Here is a 26,068-nt window from a genome sequence, read left to right on the forward strand (position 1 = left end):
TGCAGGCTCTTTTTTGATTCCATATGAATTTTAGGATTGTTTTTTCTAGTGGTGTGAAGAATTACAGTAGTATTTTAATGGAAATTGCCATGAATTCATAGATTGCTTTTGGCAGTATGGTCATTTTCACAATATTGATTTTACACAATTTGTTGAATAGGTTTTTGTTGCTAATTTTATTTATGTGATATGTCACATTTGTTGACTCATGCCTACATCCATGGTATGAAACCCACTTGATCATGGTGAATTATCTTTTTGATATGCTCTTAGATTCAGTTAGCTAGTATTTTGTTGAGGATTTTTGCATCTTTGTTCATCAGGGATATTGATCTTTAGTTTCCTTTTTTTAATGTCTTTTTCTGGTTTTGGTATTAGGGTGATACTGTCTTCATAGAACGATTTAGGGAGGATTCCCTCTTTATCTTTTGGAATAGTTTTGGTAGGATTGGTACCAATTCTTTTTTAAATGTCTGATAGAATTCAGCTGTGAGTCCATCTGGTGGTTCTGGGCTTTTTTTTTTTGTTGTTGTTGGCAATTTTTAAAAATCCCTTTTTCTCTCTCACTGTTTGTTATTGGTCTGTTCAGAGTTTCTGTTTCTTCCTGGTTTAATCTAGGAGGGTTTTATATTTTCAGGAATTTATCCATCTCCTCTAGATTTTCCAGTTTGTTCATGTAAAGGTGTTCATAGTAGCCTTGAATGATCTTTTGTGCTTCTGTGGTATCAGTTGTAATATCTCCACTTTTGTTTCTAATTGAGCTTATTTGGATCTTCTCTCTTCTTTTCTTGGTTAATCTCACGAATGGTCTGTCAATTTTGTTTATCTTGTCAAAGAACCAGCTTTTTGTTTTATCTCTTCAAGTTTTTTAATGTTGATCGAACTTAATTAGACGTTTATGTTATTTTTAAAAATTTAATGTTGGAATTTAAAATATAACCCAGTGTTTTCTGTTATATTTGTGCATAAATTTGTCCGTGCTTCAGAATTGTATTATAAAGACAATTATTAAGATTTCAGGCAGGTTTCAAGTGGCATCTGTATTTAGGAGGTGGACGGCAATAGGGAATAGAGGAAAAAGCACTGGTTTTGTGAGCTGGTAGGTTTGGGATTTTGATATTAAATCTCCCTATCAATTAACTGTATGACTTTAAGCCCTTCGACATTATTTCCTATGAAATGATATTATGTACTGATGTCCATAACTCTAGTCAGAAAATAACTTTGTCAGTAATCAAAGTGCAGACTTTACCAAATTTCTGTCTTGGTTCTAATATTTAACAGATATGCTAACAATGTTAACAGGAATATTTAACAACTTTTGTTTACTACTGACAGATCAAATGGCCAAAATTTAAATTTAGAATCAATGGGAAAAAATAATTTAAATTCCAGCTAAATTTATATTTTCATGCAAAAGAAAACAATAGTTGAAACACTTCTGCATAAAAAACCAGGATGAACTATGTGAAAGGAATTTTTGATAATTGTTGGTAACACATGCCTTTATGTCATCAATAACCAAGATTGGATATTTTTATTAAAGCTGTTGAAACATGCCTGATAAATAATTCCAACAGGAATATGTGAATTGTACTAGTTACCTCATCGAATTTAGCCAGACGGATTTTTAGTGAATTGTTTCCCCCAAAGGATGTCCTCAGGTATTGCCTGAGAACTCTGAGGAGCAGTGATTGAAAACTCTTTAACCATGCAAACAAACCTTCAAAGGTCTCTGAGGACCTAAATTACAAGGTTTTGCTGTAATTGGGGCAATGTCATGAAGCTTTACTATAAAATAGGCTTCTGTAACTTTTTGTATTTTTTGCTGCTGAATATTTATTTGCCAAGTGGCTGTGTGTAAGCCTTAACATATGTTTTCTTTTGTATTTTAAGACAATAGGGCTGATGCCTTTTTATTAAATATAATAGGTTAAGGAAATACATAATTTACAAATTTAGGCTCATAGGTGAAAATATATTTACATACTTCTGACAGCAATTTGCGTTTTCTTAATATTTATAGGAAAACTACTTTGGGGAAGATGACATGTATATGGATTTTGAAGAGGTTATCTCAAGTCCTGTTTTGTCACTGTCAACATCATCCAGCTCTGGGTGGACTGCTGTTGGAATGGAAAATGACAAAAAGGAAAATGAAGGTTCAGCCAAGTCAATTCATCCACTTGCCTTGCGTCCTTGGGATATCACTGTGCTTGTTAATTTGTACAAAGTTCATGGGCGTCTTCCTGTTGTAAGTGTTTACACATCAAAGTAGTCTGGAATATATTATGACATCCACCTGTGTATAGATGTAAAGCATGCAACACACACTTAGAAAATCAGATTCAGAAACTTCTAAATTTATTATTTTACTGTTATAAAACTCATGTATTTTCTTCATAATATGATTACTTGATCATTGGTAATTTTATTTTCTATTTTTCTTCTAATTTAACTTTAGCTGCTTCTTTGCTCTTCTGGTAACGTCAGGACATTGTGTCACACGTTGCATTGTTGGGTTTATAATTAACCTGATGGGTATTCAAGGACTTTACATTTTCTTAGCTTTTATCTCTAGACCCCAGACCAGTTTGGGGCCTTATGGTGGATCTGTTGCAAAATGAAGTTTCTGGCTTGACCCTGGGGTTGAATTATGTAGTTTAGATCTAGCACAGTATCCTGGGTCACTCTAAGGACAACCCGTGGACCTGTTCTTACTGACATGGAATGATATTAAATTGCCCCAAGAACCCAGGGACTTTGGAGCAGGGCCAGATGAGGTGTGTGTCTGTGTCGCAGTGGGGTTGGGGGGCGGGTGGCCCTCTGTTGCTTAGTGCAGCTAATGATCCTACTGAGGTACAGAATAGTTTTTTTTTTTGTCAGTAATCATAGTTTCTCTGTTTTGAAAAACAAATTCTCTTAATCATGAGAGATGTAATTTTTATTTTTCTGTACTTTCTTACTTTTTGCCTTCTCTGCATTTCGACTATGCCATTTCATTTGACTGTAGCATGGAACTACTGATGGTCCTGAATGCCCTACAGCTTTCTTGGAAAGACTATGTTTTGAAATGAAAAAAGGATTTAGGGAGACCATGCTGCAACTTATCCTGTCACCGCTGAATGTGTTTGTCAGTGATAACTATCAGGTAAGGTGAAAATGAAATATGTTGGAAACACAGAGATTTACTATTAATATTTATTGGGTTAAAACAATGAATTAGCTTCTGTGCATGGACTTTGTAGCTCTTTAAGTTAGAGACTTTTAAGCTAACTGTATTAAGAAGTTTTGTAAGTATGTTTTTGTGTATGAGAGTTGTTTCAAGACCCTCCATTTTCTTTTGCTTGTCCCTATTTCTGTGATCTCAATTATATTTTATACCTTTTGCTATTATGATAGAAATGGAAATAAAAACTTTCTCAAATATTTATGGAAGGGAAAAATTAACTATATAAAATGGTAGGTTCTGTTGAGTATCACAGCATAAATGTTAATATTTATTTTATATTTTAAATAATATTTTAAGTATTTAAATAATATTTTAAAACGTGTATATCTACACGGTCAATGACTTATTCATCTAACATAAGATACTTCGTTAATTCCTTCAAGATACCTCTGGGCTCTTTTAAAAGAGAACCAATGATATTCATCAAGTGAGAATTTGAGGATTTATTGCACTTCTGGGTAGACTATAATTTTATTATTATTTTTTAAAAAGCCAAATGGCTTTCCGTGGCACCTACACCGCTTTATGTGCCCCGTCTTACTTTTAATCAAGTTGTGTGATTTAGAAATATAAATGGAACGTAATACAAGAGAAAGTAAAATTATAAATGCAAAGATGAATCTGATACCCAGAAATCATCAGTGAATGATCATTTATTATGATTATATGTAGTAACTGATCATTTTATTTAAAATAGCATATCTCCTTTTCATTCTTTTGCCATCACTGACCATATTTTTCTTCATGGAATTTTAATTTAATTTTTCATACATATATTTGACATACATGAGATCATATGAGCTAAAACTTAATATGTGCTAGGAATTGTTTTTGTTTTGCCACAGAATGAGTGTTTCCGGTTTTAAACTTTTATTTTGAAATGATTATAGATTCACAGGAAGTTGCAAAGATCAGAGAGATCCTGTGTGTACTCTTTACCCAGTTGTTTTCCATGGTAAAATTATTTTACATAATTATAGTATCAAAACAAGGAAACTGACATTGATACAATGTGTGTGCATAGTTCTAGGTCATCTTATCATGTGTAGATTCATGTAACCACCACCAAAATGAAGATACAGAACTATTCTATCATCACAAAGTTCTCACATAACACTATTTTAACTTGCCATATTAACCTTAAAAAAAAACTCTTGTCCTCCTCTCTATAATTAGTGGGTCACTAGAATCGGTTGTTTTTTATTCTGGGAGGCAGGTGTGTGGAGAGGAAGCCCAGCTCCCCTTTTCAGTCTATTAAGGAAATTAATAAAGGGAAAAGGGAAAGTCTTCTATGCATGAGTTCTAAGAATCGTAGATGACTATCCCTGGTTTTTTTATGAGAACCTGGTAACACTTCAACTTTTAATCACTGTACTTTTAAAAGACTTTTCCAGACATAGAAAACATTTTATTGAGCTGATTATGAATATTCACATTAATTCTTATTATAGAGGTATGGCAAACTTGTAGAGAGACTGAATTATAAAGTATGACTTATTTGGGGATTAGAGAAGGAGTTCATGGAGTAGAGATATCAAGGTGGAAGTAGAAGCACTAGTGATAATTCATTTCCTAGATGGTTGACAACTTACCCCAAAGACAAAGATACCATATATATCCTCTTGGAATTTGCTTGTCTACTTACCTTGTTTATGTTCTCTAGTGTTGACACAACTGTTCCTAAGAATTTTTTTCTTCATCTGTCATTATACTATCTAATGTTCTTTCACAGTGGAAGGGTTCACACTTTGTCTACTTCCAAGGCTCAAATCTGGGTTACCCACTTGTAGTTTATCCTGGGTAGCAGCGGTCTTAAGGCTTCAAGACGAAGGATCCAAGGTGACTGATGGACTATTGTGTCCCATTATGAAACTATGCACTTTTTACTTTGTGGTCATCTTATGTATTAGTTTCATAGGGCTGCCATAACAAAGTATCCTACACTAGGTGACATAAAAGAACAGAAATGTATTCTCTCACAGTTCTGGAGGTTCAAAGTCCTGTTGGCGGGGTCACATTCTGTCTGAGCTGTAGGGGAAGATCCTTCCTTGCCTCTTCTTAGGCTCTGGTGGTTGCCAGTAATCCCTGGTATTCCTCGGCTTGTAGATGAATCACTCAAATTTCTGCCTCCATCTCGACTGGCTGCCACTCTCTCTCTGTGCCTGTGTGTCCCACTTTTTCTCCTCTTACAGGGATAACAGTCATATTGGATTAGGGCCCACCCCCAGTGTAAACTTACCATAACCTAATTATATCTGCAAAAATCCTGTTTTCAAAAAAGATCATATTCATAGGTTCCAGGGCTTCAGACTTGAACATATATTTTTGAGGGACGCCATTCAACCCACACATGATGCAAACTGCAATAAAATTTAGAATATAATGTTTATTGGTGTATCATGTAGGCTGTACCTTAGGAAAACCCAAGATCTACATGTAATTTTGAGATTAAAAAATTTCATAAAAGTTTTATACTGAGAATTATTGAGTCTCAGTATCAGAAGATAACTTTCTTGACCACCTTCCCCAGTTCTCTCAGTAAAAAAGGTAAGGAAATTAATGCCTGGAGAAGGCAGGTGATTTTATATAAAGTCACATAGCTTGGATGAAAATTAAATGAAAAATTGGATCAGAAGAGCTTCTAGAGTGATTATTGTAGTCACAATTTGAATTTTTTTTAAAAAAGTTTCTTACGAATTAGAGTTAGCCCTTATCCTTAAAGAAAATTTTTTTAAGACTGTTTCCCAACATATGTTGAAAGCAAGGAACACTAACCCTGTGAGGTGGCCTAGACATACATGAAGAGGACTACCGTAATAAAACTAGGTTGGGAAATAATCTGTGAACTGCCTCAGTGTATCTTGGTATATTGAAGACTCTGTGAATACTTGCTGTGAAGAAATCTGTCTAGTCAGCAGCATCTACTTTTTGTGGTCACTGTTAGGTGCAGTGATACTTGGTGCATAAGACAGAAATGGTCATTAATGAACCTGGGGGAGAATGTAAATATTGTGAACATTAAAATTAAGATAAATAATTTCAAGTGTAAAAAGTGCCACAAGGTGAGGTAGGCAGTGCTCTGGTAGCATTTCATGGTCTGGAGGCAAGAACAGGATCAGATTCATATGTTTAGAAGATCTCTGTGACTGCTGATAGAGTATGGAGCAGAGAGATGTAAAAAGTTAATACCTTGAAAACGTCCTGGCAGGAGGTGATACTGTTTGGACCAGGATGAGAGCACTGAAGATGAAAAAAAGTCAATGCATTTGTGAGAGACTGGGAGGTAGATTTAACAGAAATTGGTGACTGATCAGTAGGGCATTTCCAGACTTATTTGATTCTTTATTCTTAATGTGTGGAACTAGTGTTCCATGAAATAATCTGTTTTATGACATATCCTTTATTTCTCTGAATATGTTAGAAATTTTCCCTTTGAAATACATGCGGCTTTTTAGTAGTGAGTATGAAATTATTCTCTGGAAGATAAAACTATCCTTGTATTTACATAGTCCTCAGAATCTCTATGGAAGTTTACTTTTCACCACCATTCTTCATTTTTTGGTCTTAACAGTCCATGTTCTTCAATGTTATCTTCCTTTTAAAAAATATTTTAATCTCACGATTCTTAGATTTCCTACAAAAGATTGGTCTCTTGTATTCCCTGTCAGAGTACTACTGTAGTTTCTTGTTATTCATAAAGACAGTTGCCAATCAGAGATCTGTCTACTTTTTAGGACTCAGCTGTCTTGCTTTTTATAATAGTTGGGCTCTCATAGATATTGTTCATTAAAGATGCTTAACTCAGACTACCTCTATGGGTACAAGGTTGTGTTAGGAGCTTGTGGATTCTGAAGCCTTATAGATGGCATGATTTTATTGTTCATCTCTGCAGGGGGTGTCGGGGGAAACAACTAGAATTTATAATATGATTTTCTTATACATTTTACGGTCTCATCATTATTGTTTTCAGCAGCGACCCCCTGTGGATGAAGTACTCAGGGAAGGTCACATCAATTTGTCAGGTCTCCAGCTGAGAGCACACGCTATGTTCTCAGCAGAAGGTCTTCCTTTGGGAAGTGATTCCTTAGAATACGCATGGTTAATTGATGTGCAGGCTGGAAGTCTTACAGCTAAGGTCACAGCACCACAGGTATGGTTTTCAGAGTACTATCTCCTGACTTATTTTCTTTTTCCTTTCTTTATCCACCTTCTCAAGAATAACTTGTATGCCTGTTTGAATGTTCATTGCATTTCCACTGATGGCATTCTGATGGGAGTCATTCTTGCCATTCAGAATTTTAGTTATAGGTGAGTCAGAGACAAGTTTCACTTTTCTGAGCCACATATAATTTGTTGGGTGTAATGTATGTAGTTCTAGGTAATATTTCCAAGAATTTGAGACTTTCTTTGGGAAAAACTCAGGATAAGTACCGTTCTAGAAGTCAATTTAATATATTATTAAAATTATGTTACTTGGCCCTCCATTGTTGGAAAAAATCTTATTTTTCTACTATATGGAGTAATTTTTTAAGAACTTTGTTTTCTTACATATTTCTTAAGTAGGATTTGAAAGTAGGTCTTATGATGCTAAGGATTAGGTAATAAGGTTCTTTGCTTGTCATGTCCCAAAGCAAGATTACATCATTTGTACCTGCTGTTAGTGATGTTTATAATAGTTTCAAAAAATAAAAGTGAATTTACTGGTAAGTAAATCTGGTCTAGAATTCTAGGTGTGATCCTTTTGGATAAATTCTCTCCCACCACCCCTTTCACTTAATCCTTAGAAGGCACAAAAGCCTTAATATATTATTTGTTTCTAATTGGCCACTGAAGTTTAGTTGAATTGCCATATTATTTTAACATTTCACCTGAGTCATATATTTATTATAATATGAATGCTCATCTTGATATTTCAAAAGACTGGAATTTGATAGGAATGTTACATACTCAATTTTGATAAAAAGTTATAGAATGGGTATAAAACATATAATTTAGAGGTATGTAGTAGCAACAAGAAAGTGATGAAGAACCTAGATGCCCTGTATACCTGGAAGAAATCATCAGAGGGTAGCAAAAATTAATATCCTAGAAATGGTGGGAAAATGAATGGAATTGAAAAGGGATATTTTGGAGTTGAACGTCATCTCAATATAATATTAGAATGTATAATGATATTTATAAAAATATGTGAAAAGAAATGCATAATGGAATGTATAAAAATGGATGAAAAGCAATAGTCATTGCTCACTGGCCTTGTAACTGTCCTCTTCTTATTATCTCCCATTTCACATCCCTAAGTATACAAGTAAAAACTGAAGCATATTCCAAAGCAGTTTGTTCCCTAAGAAGGGAATAAAGCCGTGCTGACCCTGCAAGACTGGGTAGAATTCCTTTGTTCTAAGGACTGCTAGAATCTTACATGTTTATAAATTGCGTTTATAAGGTGAAACATTTCTCTTTCTTTTGCATAAAATCTCGGCATCACTGTTTGCTGTACAGTTCATGAATCTGTAGGCACTTTTATGTTTATTCCATTCTTTGTATGTTTTAAAAGTAAAATTTTTATTTTCCAAGTGTTTAAATTATGTACTTATTTGGGGGGATAATGCCATGTATATATCTATCTCTCAATGTTTTTAACAGCTCTAATCAATTATAAAATTAAGGTTTTTTTTTTTTTTAAAAAAAACTGAAGATTTGAAGAATTATATATGCTTACTTAAGCTTCTATTTACATAAACAAAAGTGCTTTAATCTTCAAAATACCTGGTTTTTAAAAATTGTAGCTCAATGTGATATTGAGATACTTTCTCACATAAAAGTTTGGTTTATGATTAGAGAATTTTAGATGCTTTTCTATGTGGAGATTTCAGTTAGCTATGTAACAGGAAAGATACATAACCTTGAATAAAAGGATTTGCTTTAAAAGTTGCTGAAGTGAAATTTTTCAGTTGAAATGAGTTTTCATTTTGGCAATGCATTTTGTCATTCATAAAGGAAAAGTAACATAAGCATATAAATGATATTAAAGATAGCAAAAATCATTGGCTAACAAGTTGCTTATTTAGCAGAAGTTTTAAGACAGTGTTTGGGTTCTTCCAAGCCATGTTAACATTCTTCGGAAGCTTTTAAACTCTGAACACTTATTTAGAATGCTAACAGTGTTGTCAACTTGTCACTGATTATCTGTAGCTGGCATGCCTCTTGGAGTGGGGACAGACATTTGTTTTTCATGTGGTATGTCGGGAGTATGAACTGGAAAGACCAAAATCAGTAATAATATGTCAGCATGGAATTGATCGTCGGTTCTGTGAGTCCAAGGTATGTTAACAAATATGTTAGCAATATTATAAACATTTATGAATTAAAAAATGGAATATTGAGATATCAGCTTCAAGTCAAATACACATAGCCTTGAAGCAAACTGCAGGTTTTTCAGTTAATAAAATTATTTTTAAAATTCTTGGCCATTTTAAAGTATCTAAAATATGAGATGATTATTAAAACCTACAAATTGAAAAATAAACAATTATAAAAATTATATTTTGCTTACATTTTTGCTGTTAACATTCATGTCATATTGCATTATTGGGATGTGGCTATATATTTATGTAGAAGATTTAGAAACTGAAACAAGGAGAAGGCTGAATTCTTCACATGACATGGTGTGCAGACCACTCTGGACATGCCATTTCTCCCATAATGTAATAGGAAGGTTGGTCATTTGCCAGGTTTCCTGACACCACATGTTATGCTCTTTTCACAACATTGTGCCACCTTTATTAAGGGTCATTACAATATCTTCACAAGGATTGCAAAAAGTAGATGGTAATCCCTAAAACCGCATGCAGTGGCAATGAAATGCATAGTATTATTGTGCAATAAATACTCTCTCCCTTATGAATTTGGGGAGGGAGGCATTTTCTCCCCCTGATTTTGGAAGCGTGGTTATTTCAGAAAATCTGGAAAGCATGGCTGTTTCAAAAAAGAAAAATAACTTACCCTGGTTCTACAACACAGTGGTTAACAGCTTAGTTTTTCTTTCTAGTTCTTTCCCGTATGTATCTTTCCTTTTTTGCTCTTCTGCTATACAAATTATATTTGTTTGCTGTTATATTACTATGAATTGAAAGTAGTTCATCCTACTTTTCCGTCCAAAAAATCTGTAATGCATGCTTATATATTGACATTGAAGGAAACAGCTATATTTGGTGATTAAAATTATTTTTTTTCTTGTTATAAACACATTGCCAGGCTCCACAGAATTGGTTCCTTAGTCATAGGTCAGGCAGGCAGTTTTTTATGGATAATACAAACATACCTTTAGGTGCCTCCCCCTCCTTTTTCTTTTCTTTTTTTTTAACTTAAAGTGTTTACGTTGCATTAAATTTTTTTTTTTTTTTTTGAGACAGAGTCTTGCTCTGTCGCCCAGGCTGGAGTGCAGTGGCGCGATCTCGGCTCACTGCAAGCTCCGCCTCCTGGGTTCACACCATTCTCGTGTCTCAGCCTCCCAAGTAGCTGGGACTACAGGCACCTACCACCACACCTGGCTAATTTTGTATATTTTTAGTAGAGATGGGGTTTCACCCTGTTAGGCAGGATGGTCTCCATCTCTTGACCTTGTGATCTGCCCGTCTGGACCTCCCACAATGCTGGGATTACAGGCGTGAGCCACCGCACCCGGCCCTAAAATTTTTAAAAATAAGTTTAATTGAGGCATAATTTGCATACAGTAAATTCATCCTTTTAAAGTTGTACAGTTTGAGCTTTGACAAATGCTGTATATACCTGTGTAACTATTATCACCAGTGAAGATATAGAACATTTCTATCACCTTAGAAAATTCCTTTGTGTGTCTTTGCAGTCAGCCCCTACCTCAGGCAACTACTGATCTCCATTCTGCCACTTTAGTTTGTTTAGGTCTGTTTTTGTCCAGAGGAAATATATCCTTATAGAGTATTGACTACACTGTGAGACACCTGTTTCTAGTTCTGGCTCTGCCACTAATGAGCATTTTCATGCTGTTGGGCCAATAATTTACTCAGGTCTTCCATCTCCTCAAGAAGTTGATTGATGTAGGTGATATATACATTTTCTTTTAACCTAAACATCATAAAAATCTGTGTTTTAGGTGTAAAATAAAATGAATATGGATTATCTTAGATATCATAATATTTACAGTGAATATATTTGTGTATGTGTGTGTGTGAAAATACATCTGTGTGTATGGAGTACCTGTAAGAAAACCTTACTACTCTAAACTCATACAATTCTTGTAAACCTGTGACACTGTTTACTTATCACTTTATTTGCTTATCCTCTCTGAGTTTCAGTAAGAAGTTGTATATGTATTGTCCGTTAGACTTGCTGCTTGCCTCTTCTGAATGAAAATGGTGCATGTTTACTTATTGTTTTCTAATGTATGGTTTTCTAATTGGTAACACTTTAACTGCTGATTTCATTTATTGTAAAAGAATGAAATTAGATTTTTAAAAAATACATCAATAACTAGATTTTTTTGTGTTTATTTAAAGAAGATGACTTAACTGTCAAAATAATAAGTTGATGGTGATGATTTAGATGTACAATCCTTTTTTATTTTAGTTGAGTTGTATTCCTGGGCCTTGTCCAACTTCAGATGATTTGAAATATACTATGACTCGTTTAGCAGTAGATGGAGCCGATATTTATATTGTTGAGCATGGTTGTGCTACAAATATAAAGGTAAGTGTTTTGCTTGGCCAGTGTAGTGCTTTTTCCTTTTTACTAAACCAAACCTCTATTTCTTGAACTAAAACACACACTTATAGTTTGTCATCGCACGGACTGCCACATAATTTTAGGAGAAAGTGTTCTAATTTTTACTCATCCATGTTCTCTTCCAGTATTTTTTTTTTTTTAAGGCATACTTTCACCAGTTATTTACTCTGAGTTATTATAACATTGTTTTATGGCAGGGATATAAAATAGTAGGTTGCTTTTATATCAGGGATGTAAACTGGTAGTGCTTTTAAATGATGTGATTTTTGAATGTCTTTAGGATTCATACATTTATATTTTCTTTTTTTTTTTTTTTTTTTTTTTTTTTTTGAGACGGAGTCTCGCTCTGTCGCCCAGGCTGGAGTGCAGTGGCCAGATCTCAGCTCACTGTAAACTCCGCCTCCCAGGTTCACGCCATTCTCCTGCCTCAGCCTCCCGAGTGGCTGGGACTACAGGCGCCCGCCACCTCACCCGGCTAGTTTTTTGTATTTTTTAGTAGTGACGGGGTTTCACTGTGTTTGCCAGGATGATCTCGATCTCCTGACCTCGTGATCCGCCCGTCTCGGCCTCCCAAAGTGCTGGGATTACAGGCTTGAGCCACCGCGCCCGGCCCATACATTTATATTTTCTGCCTGGCTCCTGAAAACATTTGTTTCCCACTCTTTTATGGATTGTAGTTTAAAATCAAGCCTTGTTAAGTTTCTACGATTTCATTATTTACTTCTTTTGTTCGCCTGTGGACTTCTGCTTTTTTCCTTTTATCCTCTTTTTAAAAAATTGTCTATTTTTGTTTTTATTTTGTTTAACTTTTCTGTTTCCTTCTTGTCCCTTTCCCATTTATTTCCTTTTTAATTTCTTTTTCCTTTATTTTCTCCTTCCATTTATGTTTTACTCGATTTGAAATGATCACCTATTCAGTAGTTTTGGCTAAGCTACTTAAAAATACAGAAATTATATTGTTGTTTCGGTTTCTTCATTCAATTTTAGATGGGTGCAATTCGAGTTGCAAACTGTAATCTCCACAATCAATCGGTTGGGGAAGGAATCAGTGCTGCAATTCAGGATTTTCAAGTGAGACAGTACATTGAGCAATTAAATAATTGTAGAATTGGACTTCAGCCTGCAGTGCTACGGAGGGCCTATTGGCTTGAAGCTGGGTCAGCCAATTTAGGACTTATTACTGTTGATATTGCTTTAGCTGCTGACCATCATTCTAAACATGAGGCACAAAGACATTTCTTAGAAACTCATGATGCCAGAACTAAGAGGTAAGTGAAAATTTTAAGAATGGCAGTAGTCTCCTGTTCAGATGAAAATAACTAGATAATTACAGAGGAAATTCTACTGAGAGAATGGACTAAGAATATTTTAAATAAAGACCTAATATAATTGTGCTGCTGCACCTCAATGAATATATAAGGACCTAATATCTAAGTAAATATATATCTTGTCTCTGGTGATGGTATAGTTGTTGGAAATAACATTATTTTCTGATGTGTTTCTAAGTCTATACCATGTATGCCAACAGTGAAACAAGTTTAAGTTACGGTCCCCAAATAACATTTTGTAAAGCACTGCATTTTCTCTCTTACCACAGCTCTCCACTTTCAAGTCATCATTAATTCCTGGAAATCACAGTACTACTACTGTCTACTGTATAAAACTCCTTTTATGGGCCTTCAGAACTGCAAGGAAGACTAAGAGTACTCAAGCCTATTTCCTTGGTCCTTAGGAAATTATTATTATATATGATTTTAAAAGTTGCCAGCGCCTCTTACTGAATCACTTCCATTTAAAATGATAGTATGACTTTTTCCATCCCCATCTTCCCCATTGTATATTTAATATATGCTAATTCTAAAAATATAGGAAACTATTAGGAAACAAAAGAAAATAATGATCATAACCCCACCACATGAAATTTTATCTCCAGGATTTTGCTGTATTTTTTTAACGCTTGAAATCATCCTGTATATACAGTTTGAAATTCTGCATGTTTATATTAAACTTATATCCCAAGCATCTGGCCACATGATTAAACATTTTATAAAGATCCTTTTAAAAAAATGATAATGCATTACCAAAAAGACACAACATGTTTTATTTAGCCATTGCCCTTATATTAAATATTTAGATTATTTCTAAATTTCCCATTATAAATGATAGAGGAACATTTTTGCACATAAAATATTTTCCCATGCTTTCTGGCTGTTTCCTTTAGATAATTTCCTGAAAGGGAGGATGAATGAGTTGAAAATTAAGACTTTTCATATGCATTCCCAAATTACTTGCCAGAAATTATTTCAGTTTATATCTCCAATGGCTTTTTAGCTAGTCCCTGTCACCCTGCACCATTACTACCTTTTGAGCATTTTCTGATAAGTGAAAAGTGGCATCTCTTTATTTTGCATTTATATACTTCTGAATTAATACTTTAAGAACTACATTTGTTAGCTGTTTCGATTTCTTCACCTGTGAATTGAATGTTTATATTCTGTGTACATTTATTTACTGGGGTCTTGGTGGTTTTCAATGTTTAAGAGCTCTTTATAGATGATCACCCTTTTTGTGATCTCTGTTGCTAGCATTTTACAGTTCGTTTTATCTTTTAATTTTGTTTTTATTTTCATATATGACTTTAATTTTACACATTCAGATATGTCAGTTACTAATTTGAGAAAGCCATTCTTTTGCTAGTAATCAAATAGCATCTGTTATTATTTTTTTCTTTTCCTTTTTCTGGTTAATATATAAAACTCGAATCCCTCTGGATTTTATATGGGGTACATGTATATATTATTCTAGGTAAGGAGGTAAATCGCTTTTTCTGCAAATACCTATTCAAATACAGAGGGAAAAATTTACATCTAATACATATTCATTTCTATGTTTCACAAAATGTTTATTGTTATCTGTTAACTTTCCCAGAAGAACTTGAGAACCATTTTTCTGGTTAAAAAAAGAAAATCTGTTGAGATTTTTATTGATATTACATTAATCTTTTAAATTAATTGAGGAAGATTTGACATATATCTGAGTATGAAAGCTCATATATGAAGAATATTGTGTAAAATAAATTGGATTTCTTTGTTATTTATTGCTCAGGAAGCCACTTAGTGTGAAACAAATGCCTGTTTTTTATTAGTTTAGGTGGTAGAGCAAGGTGGTAATGGAACTGAGGAGGTTGCTTCAGGTGACTCAAGTTGCTCCAAGTAGCTCATTTAGGTTGATTACAGTGCTGTAGTTTGTCAAAAATTGTGAAGAGTCTGAGGTTTTTATCTTTCTTACACGGTAACAAGTTAGCTGTTACAATTTCATGGATGCTGGCAAAATACACAAAACTTCTGATCAGAGACTATATTACAGCAAAAGCGGTAGCCAGTCACGTGTTGGCGGGTTGGTTCCCTGTACCCACCAAGTAGAGTTGCCAGATAAAATACAGGATGCCCAGTTAAATTTAACTTTATGATAAACAACAAAACACATTTTAGTGTAAGTTTGCCCCACATATTGCATGGAACAAACTTATTTTTGTTTGTATTTTATTCGCTAAATCTAGCAACTCTGTCCCTGAGTCCTAGAGGGGATAACGTAGTCCCAGTTACTTGGGAGGCTGAGGCGGGAGAATCGCTGGAACCCGGGAGGCAGAGGTTGCAGTGAGCCAAGATTGCACCACTGCGCTCCAGCCTCAGAGCAAGACTCAGTCTCGGGAGGAAAAAAAAAAAAAAAGGCCCATCATGATGAATATGTGCATAAAGCAGATTATGTTAAAGAAGAGGAACACTGAACTTAGGGAGTCTTACTATTTTTATAGTAAGTGGAAGCAAGCCTACTCTTTCCAGAGAGAAGGATTACCTCAGCCCTCAGGGTTGCTTGCTCCAAACACAACCCTGTGCAATAGGCTGGACAGAGTTTGCATTCATGGCATCCCCAGCAGGAACATGCAGGGATTCCTAGGACTCATGATGATTTGCTCTCCCCATGGTAACTCATTGACTTTCAGCTTTGGCTGCCTTTGTGTATATTGGATTCCCAGGAGTTTTAGAGAAAAGTATATTCATTTCTGATATTACTGGAAAAGCTACTGGGTACATAGGCAATTAGTTCCGTTAGATTAATGTTTTTTAAAAATATGGCTCCCAAACCACTAGCATCAACATCTCCTTGGAACTTATTACAAATATACATAATCAGGCCTTCCCAGACCTCAATCAGAAACTCTGGAGGTGAAGCCCAGCCATTCTATAGTTCAACAAGCCATTCAGTTGATTCTAATACAAACTAACGTTTGACAACTAGTGCATTGGATTATGCAAAGATAGGAAAGGAGAGCTAATGTTTGTTGTGTAACTTCTGTAGTCCAGATTTTGCATCAGGTGCTTTACATGTGTTATGCTATTTTATCCTCACAATGATCTTATTAGATGTATCATACCATCATTTTGCAGATGAGGAAACTGAGGCTTAGAGATGTTGACTTGTCTGAAGTTCTAGGGTTAGTAAGTGGCACAGCTAGAATTGGAACTCAGGTTTAGAGGACTCAAAGTCATGCATTCTACCAAGCTTTTGCTGTGGAAATGAAGTAAAAAAATGTCTATTATGTGTATAAGTTCTTTTATTTTGATGGTGTTTTAAGATATCTTTGCTGCTTGACTTAATACTTGAAAATACAGAAGTGATTTGAAATGAGTAACATCTGACCAAAGTAACCTTAAGCTGTCCCTCATCTTAAGGCCTACTCATACATTTTTCCTTCTGTCTTCTCTAGATAGATGTTCCACTTCTAAGTTGTTTCATCTCATCTTTAATGTCTCAAATGTTACTTTTTAAAAGATTCTCCCTATTTTCTTTGTCACAACACCCTGTTTACCTCATAGCAGTTAATACAATTTATTATTTGCTGTTATTTTCTTGTTTATTGTTTATCTTTGCCTCTGTATTGTAAACTTCATATGGATAAGACCATCTCAGTTTTGCTTAGCATAACACTAGGCACTTAATAGATATGTTCAAGAAACATAAATTAATGAATGTAAAATGAAGGTGATGATACCTATTCTGTCTCCCTGTGAGGGTCTTGAGAATCCAAGGAGACAATACATGTAAAAATGCTTAGAAAAATAGACTGTAAACGTGAGAGGATTTTATGAAAGTAAAAAAAAAAAAGGAATAAAGATATATCTCACAGATTTCTATTACATAATTTTTTTTTTCTTTGAGACAGAGTGTTGCTCTGTTGCCCGGGCTGGAGTGCAGTGGCGCGATCTCGGCTCACTGCAAGCTCCGCTTCCCGGGTTCTCGCCATTCTCCTGCCTCAGCCCTGTTTTTTAAGAAAGGAGGGGAGTTAATAAATAGTGACAGATCTGTGAGTCATGTATACAGAACCCGAAGTTTACATACATTTTTAATACTTTATTTGGAGTCCTTATTACAAAGGAGTAGACCTGGATATTGTTTTTCTCTAAAATGTGGAGTAGTTCATTATTTTAATTTTATTGAGAAATAATTTCTTAGTTGCTCCATATTTGTAATTTTTTAGTGTTTTAAATTTGCATTGTGAAATAGGCTCTGAGATGCTAAAGGTAGTGAGCTATCAAGCATAATCTATACTAATGGTTTTTCTGGATTAATGTCTTAAAATTTTAGTTTTTTTGAGAATGTTTACTACATTGTAAAACTGGACTTAAATGTCTGATTTTTATATTTGCTGTTTTTTAATGCTTTGGGCTTTTTAATGTATGCCGTATCTCTATTATTATTGATTCTGATAATTTCCATCTCACTTGCTCTGGTAAGACTATATTCTTTTAGAAAGGCAAATGATTAAAAAAAAAAAACAGTAGGAATAAACCTTTGTGTTTGCTTTGTCATTTAAAAATATTTACAATTAATTTTAATTATCTATCAAAAAGTTTTTCATTTCTTAATGATTTGTTTTTTATGTTGTTGTTTTTTGTTTTCTTTTGGGTTCTGTTTAGATTGTGGTTTTTGTGGCCAGATGATATCCTTAAGAATAAGAGGTGCAGAAACAAATGTGGTTGTCTTGGTGGCTGCAGATTCTTTGGTGGCACAGTAACTGGCCTAGATTTCTTCAAACTTGAAGAGTTGACACCTTCCAGTAGCTCTGCATTTTCAAGCACAAGTGCAGAGTCTGATATGTATTATGGACAGTCTCTGCTACAGCCTGGAGAATGGATAATTACTAAAGAAATTCCCAAAATTATAGATGGTAATAAAATGTTTCGTCACTTTTGCTAGTTGTTTATTTTCTTTATCACTATGCCATTCTGAGAGAAATTCAGTGTTAACTCTGTTCAACTCAATTTATTTTGTGTAATGTTATGAGTAGTGTTTAGTATAATCCACCTTTGTTTTGCACATGACTTAACTAAAGCCAGATAAAACTAGTGACTGTTTCGGAGTTACACAGGACAGAAGTAGGTCTGCTATTCAGATCTTCTGTTGTTGACGTGGGTGGCTTTCCTCATGCAGTTTATTCTAAATATTTCCTTACGTATTGTTATTTTCCTGTAACACAGCATCCAGATAAATACTTAGGAATAGCTGTGCTTCAAGGTAACGGTTGTTTCACCAGCTTGCTTTTATAGGAAAACTTTTGAATAGTAATATTTATACTATTGGCCCCCATGTTACCAATTATTTTTGCAAAATAGTTTCCTTATCAGTAAAATTAAACATGTCAAGAAAAGAACTCTGGTCTTAGAATCTTTAGCATAACTCTGCAAATACACCAGTTTGGTATGAGCACTGAAGAGTGACTTCAAGTGTATTATATTTAGATTTACCTAGAGTCTTTTCTCCAGAGACTTCAGAAACAGATCTTTCCTATGGAATTTTTTAGTTGTGTATTCCTGTGATTCAGCGCACTATTTACTACTTAAGTGGCCATGCTGTGAAGATGTTAAAAGCAGAAAAGTCTTGATACTTCACGAATATTTAGCCATTTCCCCTTAATTAATTTAAAAATATTAATTTACCTCTGCCTTTTATCAGTAGACAAAAAAAGATAGGAAAGGGGTAATTTTACCTTTAAGAGTTTATCAGATTGCTTTCCCATGTATAGAAGCTCTTAAGAGGAAACAAACAGGTGGACTACATATGCTAAATTCCTGTTTAAATGATTTTTTACTGAGTAGTATAAGTGTGAACAAGTTATTTTAAGGTACTTTGGTAGATTTGCTAGAATGAGAGCAGATTATCTTATAAAATCAGCAAACACCAAAACTTCTTGGCATTTAAGTGATAAGATAGATTGTAATAATTTAGCTGTCTTATATAACTTTTTTATGTTTGAATAATGTTCATTTTTAAAGGTTTACACTGGCATTTTCTCATTTAATCCCTAAGCTACCATGTAAAGTGGACATTATCCTTGTTTCGTAGTAAGGAAACTGAGGCCTATCACTGAGACTGAGTTGCATGAAGTGATACAGCCAGGTATGGCTGAGAGGAAACTAGAATCAGGGCCTTTGAAGCCACCTTGTTGTTCTCTCCACTGTGCTACAACTGGCACTAATTATAAAGATTGCTTGATTTTCAAAGATTAACCATCACAAACTCAAGAAAGAATATTTGCAGGGAATTTATACATGATGTGAAAGGAGGAAAACAGTAAATTCTCTTTCTACCATTGAAGAAAGTAAAATTCTTATAATGTATAATAGGAAGTGTCTGTATCTCTTGGTGATTCTTTTAGTAGTGAGTTGTAATTGCTGAATTGCCATGAGTTTCTTGTCCAGGGAAGCTTGGAAATAACCCCTACGTATGTACCTGAGTTTCTGATTATTGAGTCTTCCAGGAATGGAGTACAGATGCATTGTCAGGATAAAATCAAGAAGGGCATATGGGTAGAATTAAGGATCTGCTTGGAAGGTCAGTGAACACTGTGTTCCTGTATCACTTAGAAGTGAATCAAGACCATTTTTTCTTTTCACTTTCATTGCTCTGTTTTACATTTGTGGTACTAGAAGTAAATATTATATTTTAGGTTTATGACTCTTACCCCTTGAATGCCACTAGAACTGCATTCTGTTCACAGAGATGTTTTCTCCGTTAGTGGGTTTACTTTTTTTTGGCTAAAACTGGGATGGTAGGAGGAGAGGGGAAGTTGAGCAAGATTTATTTTTTTGGATCTAGGCAGCTATAGAATTCTCTTTTTATTTCCCCCAGCCCCTCAATTTATGTAACACATCACAGAGCTCTTTATGAAACTCTGAAACAGTGGTGCTTCACTCTGATCCTAAAGTCGTTATTTATTCACAAAATCATGTATTGAGTGCCTTCCGTGTATGAGGCGTTGTTCTAGGCACTGGAGGTACATCAGTGAATGAAAAAATGATACAGTCCCTGTCAACACTGAACTTTTAGAGCAAAAGGGGGAAAATGCTTAAAGTAAGTAAATCCAAGTAGAAGATATGTGGTGTTCTGTACTATTCTTGAAAGTTTTCTGTAAGTTTGAAATTTTTCCAATAAAAGATTTAAAAAGAAGAAAAGAATTCACTGTTTATGGGCCTGGGATCTATACTTATGTAGATATATTTCTAAAATATTTAACAAATTGCTATATGAAATTAGTCACTCGTTATTTTTACATGCCTGTAATCCCAGCACTTTGGGAGCCTGAGGAGGGCAGATCACGAGGTCAAGAGATCAAGACCATCCTGGCCAACATGGTGAAACCCTTTCTCTACTAAAAATTAAAAAATTAACTGAGTGTGGTGGTACACACCTGTAGTCCCAGCTACTCGGGAGGCTGAGGCAGGAGAATCTCTTAAACTCGGGAGGCAGAGGTTGCAGTGAGCCAAGATCATGCCACTGCACTCCATCCTGGTGACAGAGTGAGACTCCATCTCAAAAAAAAAAAAAAAAAAAGAAAAGATTATACTTAAAAATGGAATAGATTGCCATGTTTTTTATAAACTGCTTTTGAGTTTTGTGTGTTCACTTAACCCACCTTTTGTTTGTTTAGGTAATGTGAATGCCATGAAGAGGAAAGAATGGGAAAATAAATCAGTGGGAATAGAAGTAGAGAGAAAAACTCAGCACCTTAGTCTTCAAGTACCATTACGATCTCATAGTTCATCCTCTTCCTCAGAAGAGAACAGTAGTTCTAGTGCTGCACAGCCTTTGTTGGCTGGTGAAAAGGAAAGTCCCTCATCTGTTGCTGATGACCATTTGGTTCAAAAAGAGTTCATGCATGGGACAAAAAGGGATGATGGCCAAGCAAGGTCAGTATTCACTTAGATTTAGAAGCCTGACCATAAATAGGATTATAATTGTTTAAAATTCTGGCAAGAAAAACTTCTTCCCTCTCCATTCCCCCACTTTAGAAAATTGTTTCCTGTATATCTGAACATATTTTGAAATGTCAGTTTGCTGTTGTCTGATTATAAAAGTCATTCATTCCAGATATGAGGAAAGTACAAGAAAGTATAATGAAAGTGGAAGTTTCTTGTCATCCCACCACTCGGAGTGAATCACTGTTAATATTCAGATATTATCCTTCTAGTCTAATGGATACTTTTTGTTCCTCCTCTTGGCACCTTAATAGTTGGCCACTCCCTTCTTGAATCAGTTTCCTCTTGGTTTGATAGCACATTTCAGAATTTCCTCCCACTTCCTTGGCTATTCCTTTTCAGTCTCCATTGTCCTGTCCTCCATTTCTTCCTCCTTTATTTTTTCTCTTCCTTTTATAGCCTGCCCTTTGTTGAACATTCTCTCCTTTTTCTCCGCTTATTCTATATTGTTTCCCTAGGGAGTCTCAATAACTGTTTGGTTTCAGTTATGTTGTCTAACATCTTTTAAATGTAAAACTCCAACCAAAACCTTTGTTCCTAAGGCCTAGCTACCTTCTTGATATATTTACTTGGATATGTCATGGAGACTTCAAATTCAACATATTAAAAATGGCCTTATTCCTATCATTCTTAACTTTTTCTGCCTTAGAAAATGGCACTACTACATCAGTTACTAAAGTCAGAAATACTGGGGTTATGTATAACTTCTTCCTCCAGTCTCCTTTAATCAAAGGCCCCTGGTATATTTTGTTGGACAAGTTTTTAAAGGATGTGAAAGAAAAAGAAAACTTTATAAATGCATTAGTGTCCATGGATTATGGATAGAAGATTACATTCTGAGGCTTCTTTCAGTTTTTATTGTGTTTTAAGCTATCTCAAAATTTTTTGGAACTAATAAGGGGTATGAACACATACTGTACTGTTTTGCTACTTTGGGTATTTTATTATAAAATTGTAGATTTTCTTTTATTTGTCAAGTACATGATTAAAATTACCAAAAGGATTTTTATTGATATTTCTTTTTATGCTTAGAGTAAATTTTATGATGTATAGAAAATGGTAATAGCTTTTCTTTCTGTTTTAGTATCCCTACAGAAATTTCAGGAAACAGCCCTGTGTCTCCTAATACTCAGGATAAGTCAGTAGGTCAGTCTCCTCTTAGATCTCCCTTGAAACGACAAGCCTCTGTCTGTTCCACACGTCTTGGAAGTACTAAGAGTCTTACTGCTGCTTTCTATGGGGACAAGCAGCCTGTAACAGTTGGAGTCCAGTTTAGTAGTGATGTCTCTCGAAGTGATGAGAATGTACTAGACTCACCAAAGCAGAGGAGAAGTTTTGGTTCATTCCCATATACACCATCAGCAGACTCTAATTCATTTCATCAGTATCGATCAATGGATTCCAGCATGTCAATGGCTGATAGTGAAGCCTACTTTTCTGCTGCTGAGGAATTTGAGCCCATTAGCAGTGATGAAGGCCCTGGAACTTACCCAGGTAGAAAAAAGAAGAAAAAGCAAACCCAGCAGATTGACTACAGTAGGGGTTCCATATATCACAGTGTAGAAGGACCACTGACTGGACATGGAGAAAGCATTCAGGATTCCCGAACTCTACCATTCAAAACTCATCCTTCCCAGGCTTCATTTGTTTCTGCGTTAGGTGGAGAAGATGATGTTATAGAGCATCTATATATTGTAGAAGGTGAGAAAACAGTGGAGAGTGAACAGATTACTCCACAACAACCTGTGATGAATTGTTATCAGACTTACCTTACTCAGTTCCAGGTAATTAATTGGTCAGTTAAGCACCCATCCAACAAAAGAACCTCTAAATCCTCATTGCATCGTCCCCTTGATCTGGATACACCAACCAGTGAAGAAAGTTCATCATCATTTGAACAGCTTTCTGTTCCAACTTTTAAGGTATAAACCAAATCATTAGTTTCCATCGATATATTTATTTAGAAAAATAGATTTTTAAGAAATTATTTTCATAATTACTCTCATTCTTTTTAGCTGCCTTTCTGAGAGATAGACTTTCTGAAGCCATGGGTTTATGTATGATAGGTCACAGAGTTATTGATGAATATTAGAAATTTAAGTAAATTAAATTGAGAAATGGTTTATAGTTGATTGTCACTGCATTAATCTAATCAACACATATTCTGTGTCTGTATTATACTCTAAGATTACGATAGGCTGGGTGCGGTGGCTCACACCTGTAATCTCAGTACTTTGGGAGGCTGAGGCAGGCGGATCACGAGGTCAGGAGATCGAGACCATCCTGGCTAACATGGTGAAACCCTGTCTGTACTGAAAATACAAAATATTAGCTGGGCATGGTGGCGGGTGCCTGTAGTTCCAGCTGCTGGGGAGGCTGAGGCAGGAGAATGGCCTGAACCCGGGAGGCGGAGCTTGCAGTGAGCTGAGATCATGCCACTGCATTCCAGCCTGGGTGGCAGAGCGACACTCCGTCTCAAAAAAAAAAAAAAAAAATATTTGGATCAACTCTTTCTGAATTCTTATTTTCTGTGTCTCAAAAATAAAATTTTGAAGTTTTTAATGATGTTCTTTTTATTAATTCATCAACTCCTTCCATGCAAAGCCTTCAGTGTCCACTTACTTGACATTTGCGTTCTTATAATTCAGTATGAATATGGTTGTTGGGCATTTTTGTAATGTATTCTGAAAATGCATTACAGAATTTTTTAGGTAAGCTAAAAATACCTCAAAATAAATTTAGTGGTTATAGCCAATATGAATACTATACTTATTTGAAGTGTCTAAATGTTTATTTAATTATTCATAATTCAGATATTTATTATACAGTATTCTGAACAAGGCATTTGGTGTAGAGTGGTGAGGGAAATGGATATGGAGCTTATGGTTTAGAGGTGGAAGACTGACAATTAATAGATAGATAGATCAGTATATAATTACAAATTGAGAAGAGTCTATGATGATAACCAAGGGATACTGGGATAGAGAATAATAAGGAGTGGGGACACCTAGATTGTATTGAGATGAAAGGTCCATCAGAGGAGATAATATTTAGACTGAAATTTGAAGGATGATGAGGAATTGAAGATAGGAGGACCTAGGGGCACTGCATTCCAGGCAGAGGCAACCACCTTCCTAAAGCCCTGAAGAGGGAAAGAGGTCAGCATGCCCAAGAAATAGTGAGTGGGGAGACTTGCTCATAATGAGGCTAGAGACCTAAACAAAGGTCAGATCATTCAGAGCTTATAGACCATGGCATCAGGAGTTTGAATTTTATTTTAGTTTCATTTATTAACTCTTCAGAGTTTTAAGGAAATATGATATGATCTCATGTACTTTGAACACTAAGTAGAATTGAATTGTCATTAAGCAAGAGAGGAATTGGGGTGATCACTTAGGAGATGTGACAGTAGTCTGTGTAAGAAACGACCAGGGCTTGGACGTAAACTGTATTAGTAATGATGGGACACGATACATGGAGTTGAATATTCTCATAGATTATGTAGGCATTTGAATAATATTTATTGAAGGAAGAAGAAACATTAGTGACAGTTGCAAAATTTTGTTTTTAAGGTTGTACTATTTTCTTATCTTGCCCAAAACCAGTTGCCCATGCTAAGATTTCAAAATGTACTTTTTAGTCTATGTGGAAATATGTTGATATATGAATTTTCCAGTGTAAAACTGAATGGCCTTTGTGCAGAATAGTACCTGGAAGGATAGAATTTTTCAGTATTTTAAATAAATCTTTCTAGTTTGATTAGGCAGTCAAATCTCTAGAGAAGACAGGTCAAGGAATTAATATTTTTAGAAAGCTTCAAAAAAAGAACATCGGCTGTTACCAGAAAGACAAAAAATGACATGTATTGGCAAGGATGCAGAGAAAAGGGAACAATTGTGCACTGTTGGTGGAAATGTAAATTAGTGCAGTCATTATGAAAAACAGTATGGAGATTCCTCAAACAGTTAAAAATAGAATTCCATATGATCTAGCAATCCCACTACTGGGTAATATCCATAGGCAATTAATTCAATTTATTAAAGAGATGTCTGTACTCCCATGTTAATTACAGGACTATTCACAATAGCCAATATATAGAATCAACCTAAATGTTCATCAATGAATGGACAGATAAAGAAAATGTAGTATATACACACAATGAAATATTATTCTGCCATGAAGAAGGAAATCCTGTCATTTGTGACAATAGGATGAATCTGGAGGGCATTATGTTAAGTGAAATAAGTAAAGCACTAAAAGACAAATACCTCATGATTTCACTCATATGGAATCTAAGCAAGCTCTTACAGATGTAGAGAGTAGAGTGGTGGTTACCAGAGGCTTGGGTAGTTAGGGGGAAAAAAGTGACCTGGGAGGTAAGAAAGTTATTTTTTTGCCATTTAGTCTAAATAACTGACTAGCATTTATAAAGGTTCATTTTGGTTAGTCAGGTTCATTTATTTATTTTCCATGTTATCATTTATGGATATAAAATATAAGAAAAGTTTTTCCTATAGTTTAATGTTTCTGTGACTCTCTTTCCCACTTAAAAGTTGGTTGTGCTAGGAGAAGACTAAAATTAGCTTGAGAAAAACTCAATTTAAAAAGAAACTCTGGAGGAAAGACATTTGAAACACTTGCTTTTAGGTTTCAGTTACAGTCTTTTACCCTCACAACCCTGTTCTGCCATTTATTTGAATCAACAAAGTGAAGCTGCCAATTGAATATATTCTTTGATTTGCTCAGTTTGTCAAATGTT

General features: G+C 34.9%; 1 protein-coding gene across 8 annotated transcripts in view; it reads left to right on the top strand.

The window, feature by feature from the left end:
* Positions 1–26,068, top strand: part of KIAA1109 (KIAA1109 ortholog) — a 225,219-nt gene that overhangs the window by 72,483 nt on the left and 126,668 nt on the right. For 7 of the 8 annotated variants that reach the window (XM_030925315.1, XM_030925337.1, XM_030925343.1 and 4 more), the window contains exons 21-29: positions 2,027–2,254; positions 3,014–3,151; positions 7,203–7,382; positions 9,425–9,553; positions 11,837–11,956; positions 12,980–13,260; positions 17,971–18,221; positions 20,982–21,240; positions 22,394–23,231. In XM_030925315.1, coding sequence (XP_030781175.1) covers positions 2,027–2,254; positions 3,014–3,151; positions 7,203–7,382; positions 9,425–9,553; positions 11,837–11,956; positions 12,980–13,260; positions 17,971–18,221; positions 20,982–21,240; positions 22,394–23,231 — 2,424 coding nt within the window. The remainder of the gene's footprint in view (positions 1–2,026; positions 2,255–3,013; positions 3,152–7,202; positions 7,383–9,424; positions 9,554–11,836; positions 11,957–12,979; positions 13,261–17,970; positions 18,222–20,981; positions 21,241–22,393; positions 23,232–26,068) is intronic. The other variant, XM_030925329.1, reaches the window with a different exon arrangement.

This window comes from Rhinopithecus roxellana, chromosome 2 (genome assembly GCF_007565055.1).
Source record: "Rhinopithecus roxellana isolate Shanxi Qingling chromosome 2, ASM756505v1, whole genome shotgun sequence".
In the NCBI taxonomy this organism is placed as follows: domain Eukaryota; kingdom Metazoa; phylum Chordata; class Mammalia; order Primates; family Cercopithecidae; genus Rhinopithecus; species Rhinopithecus roxellana.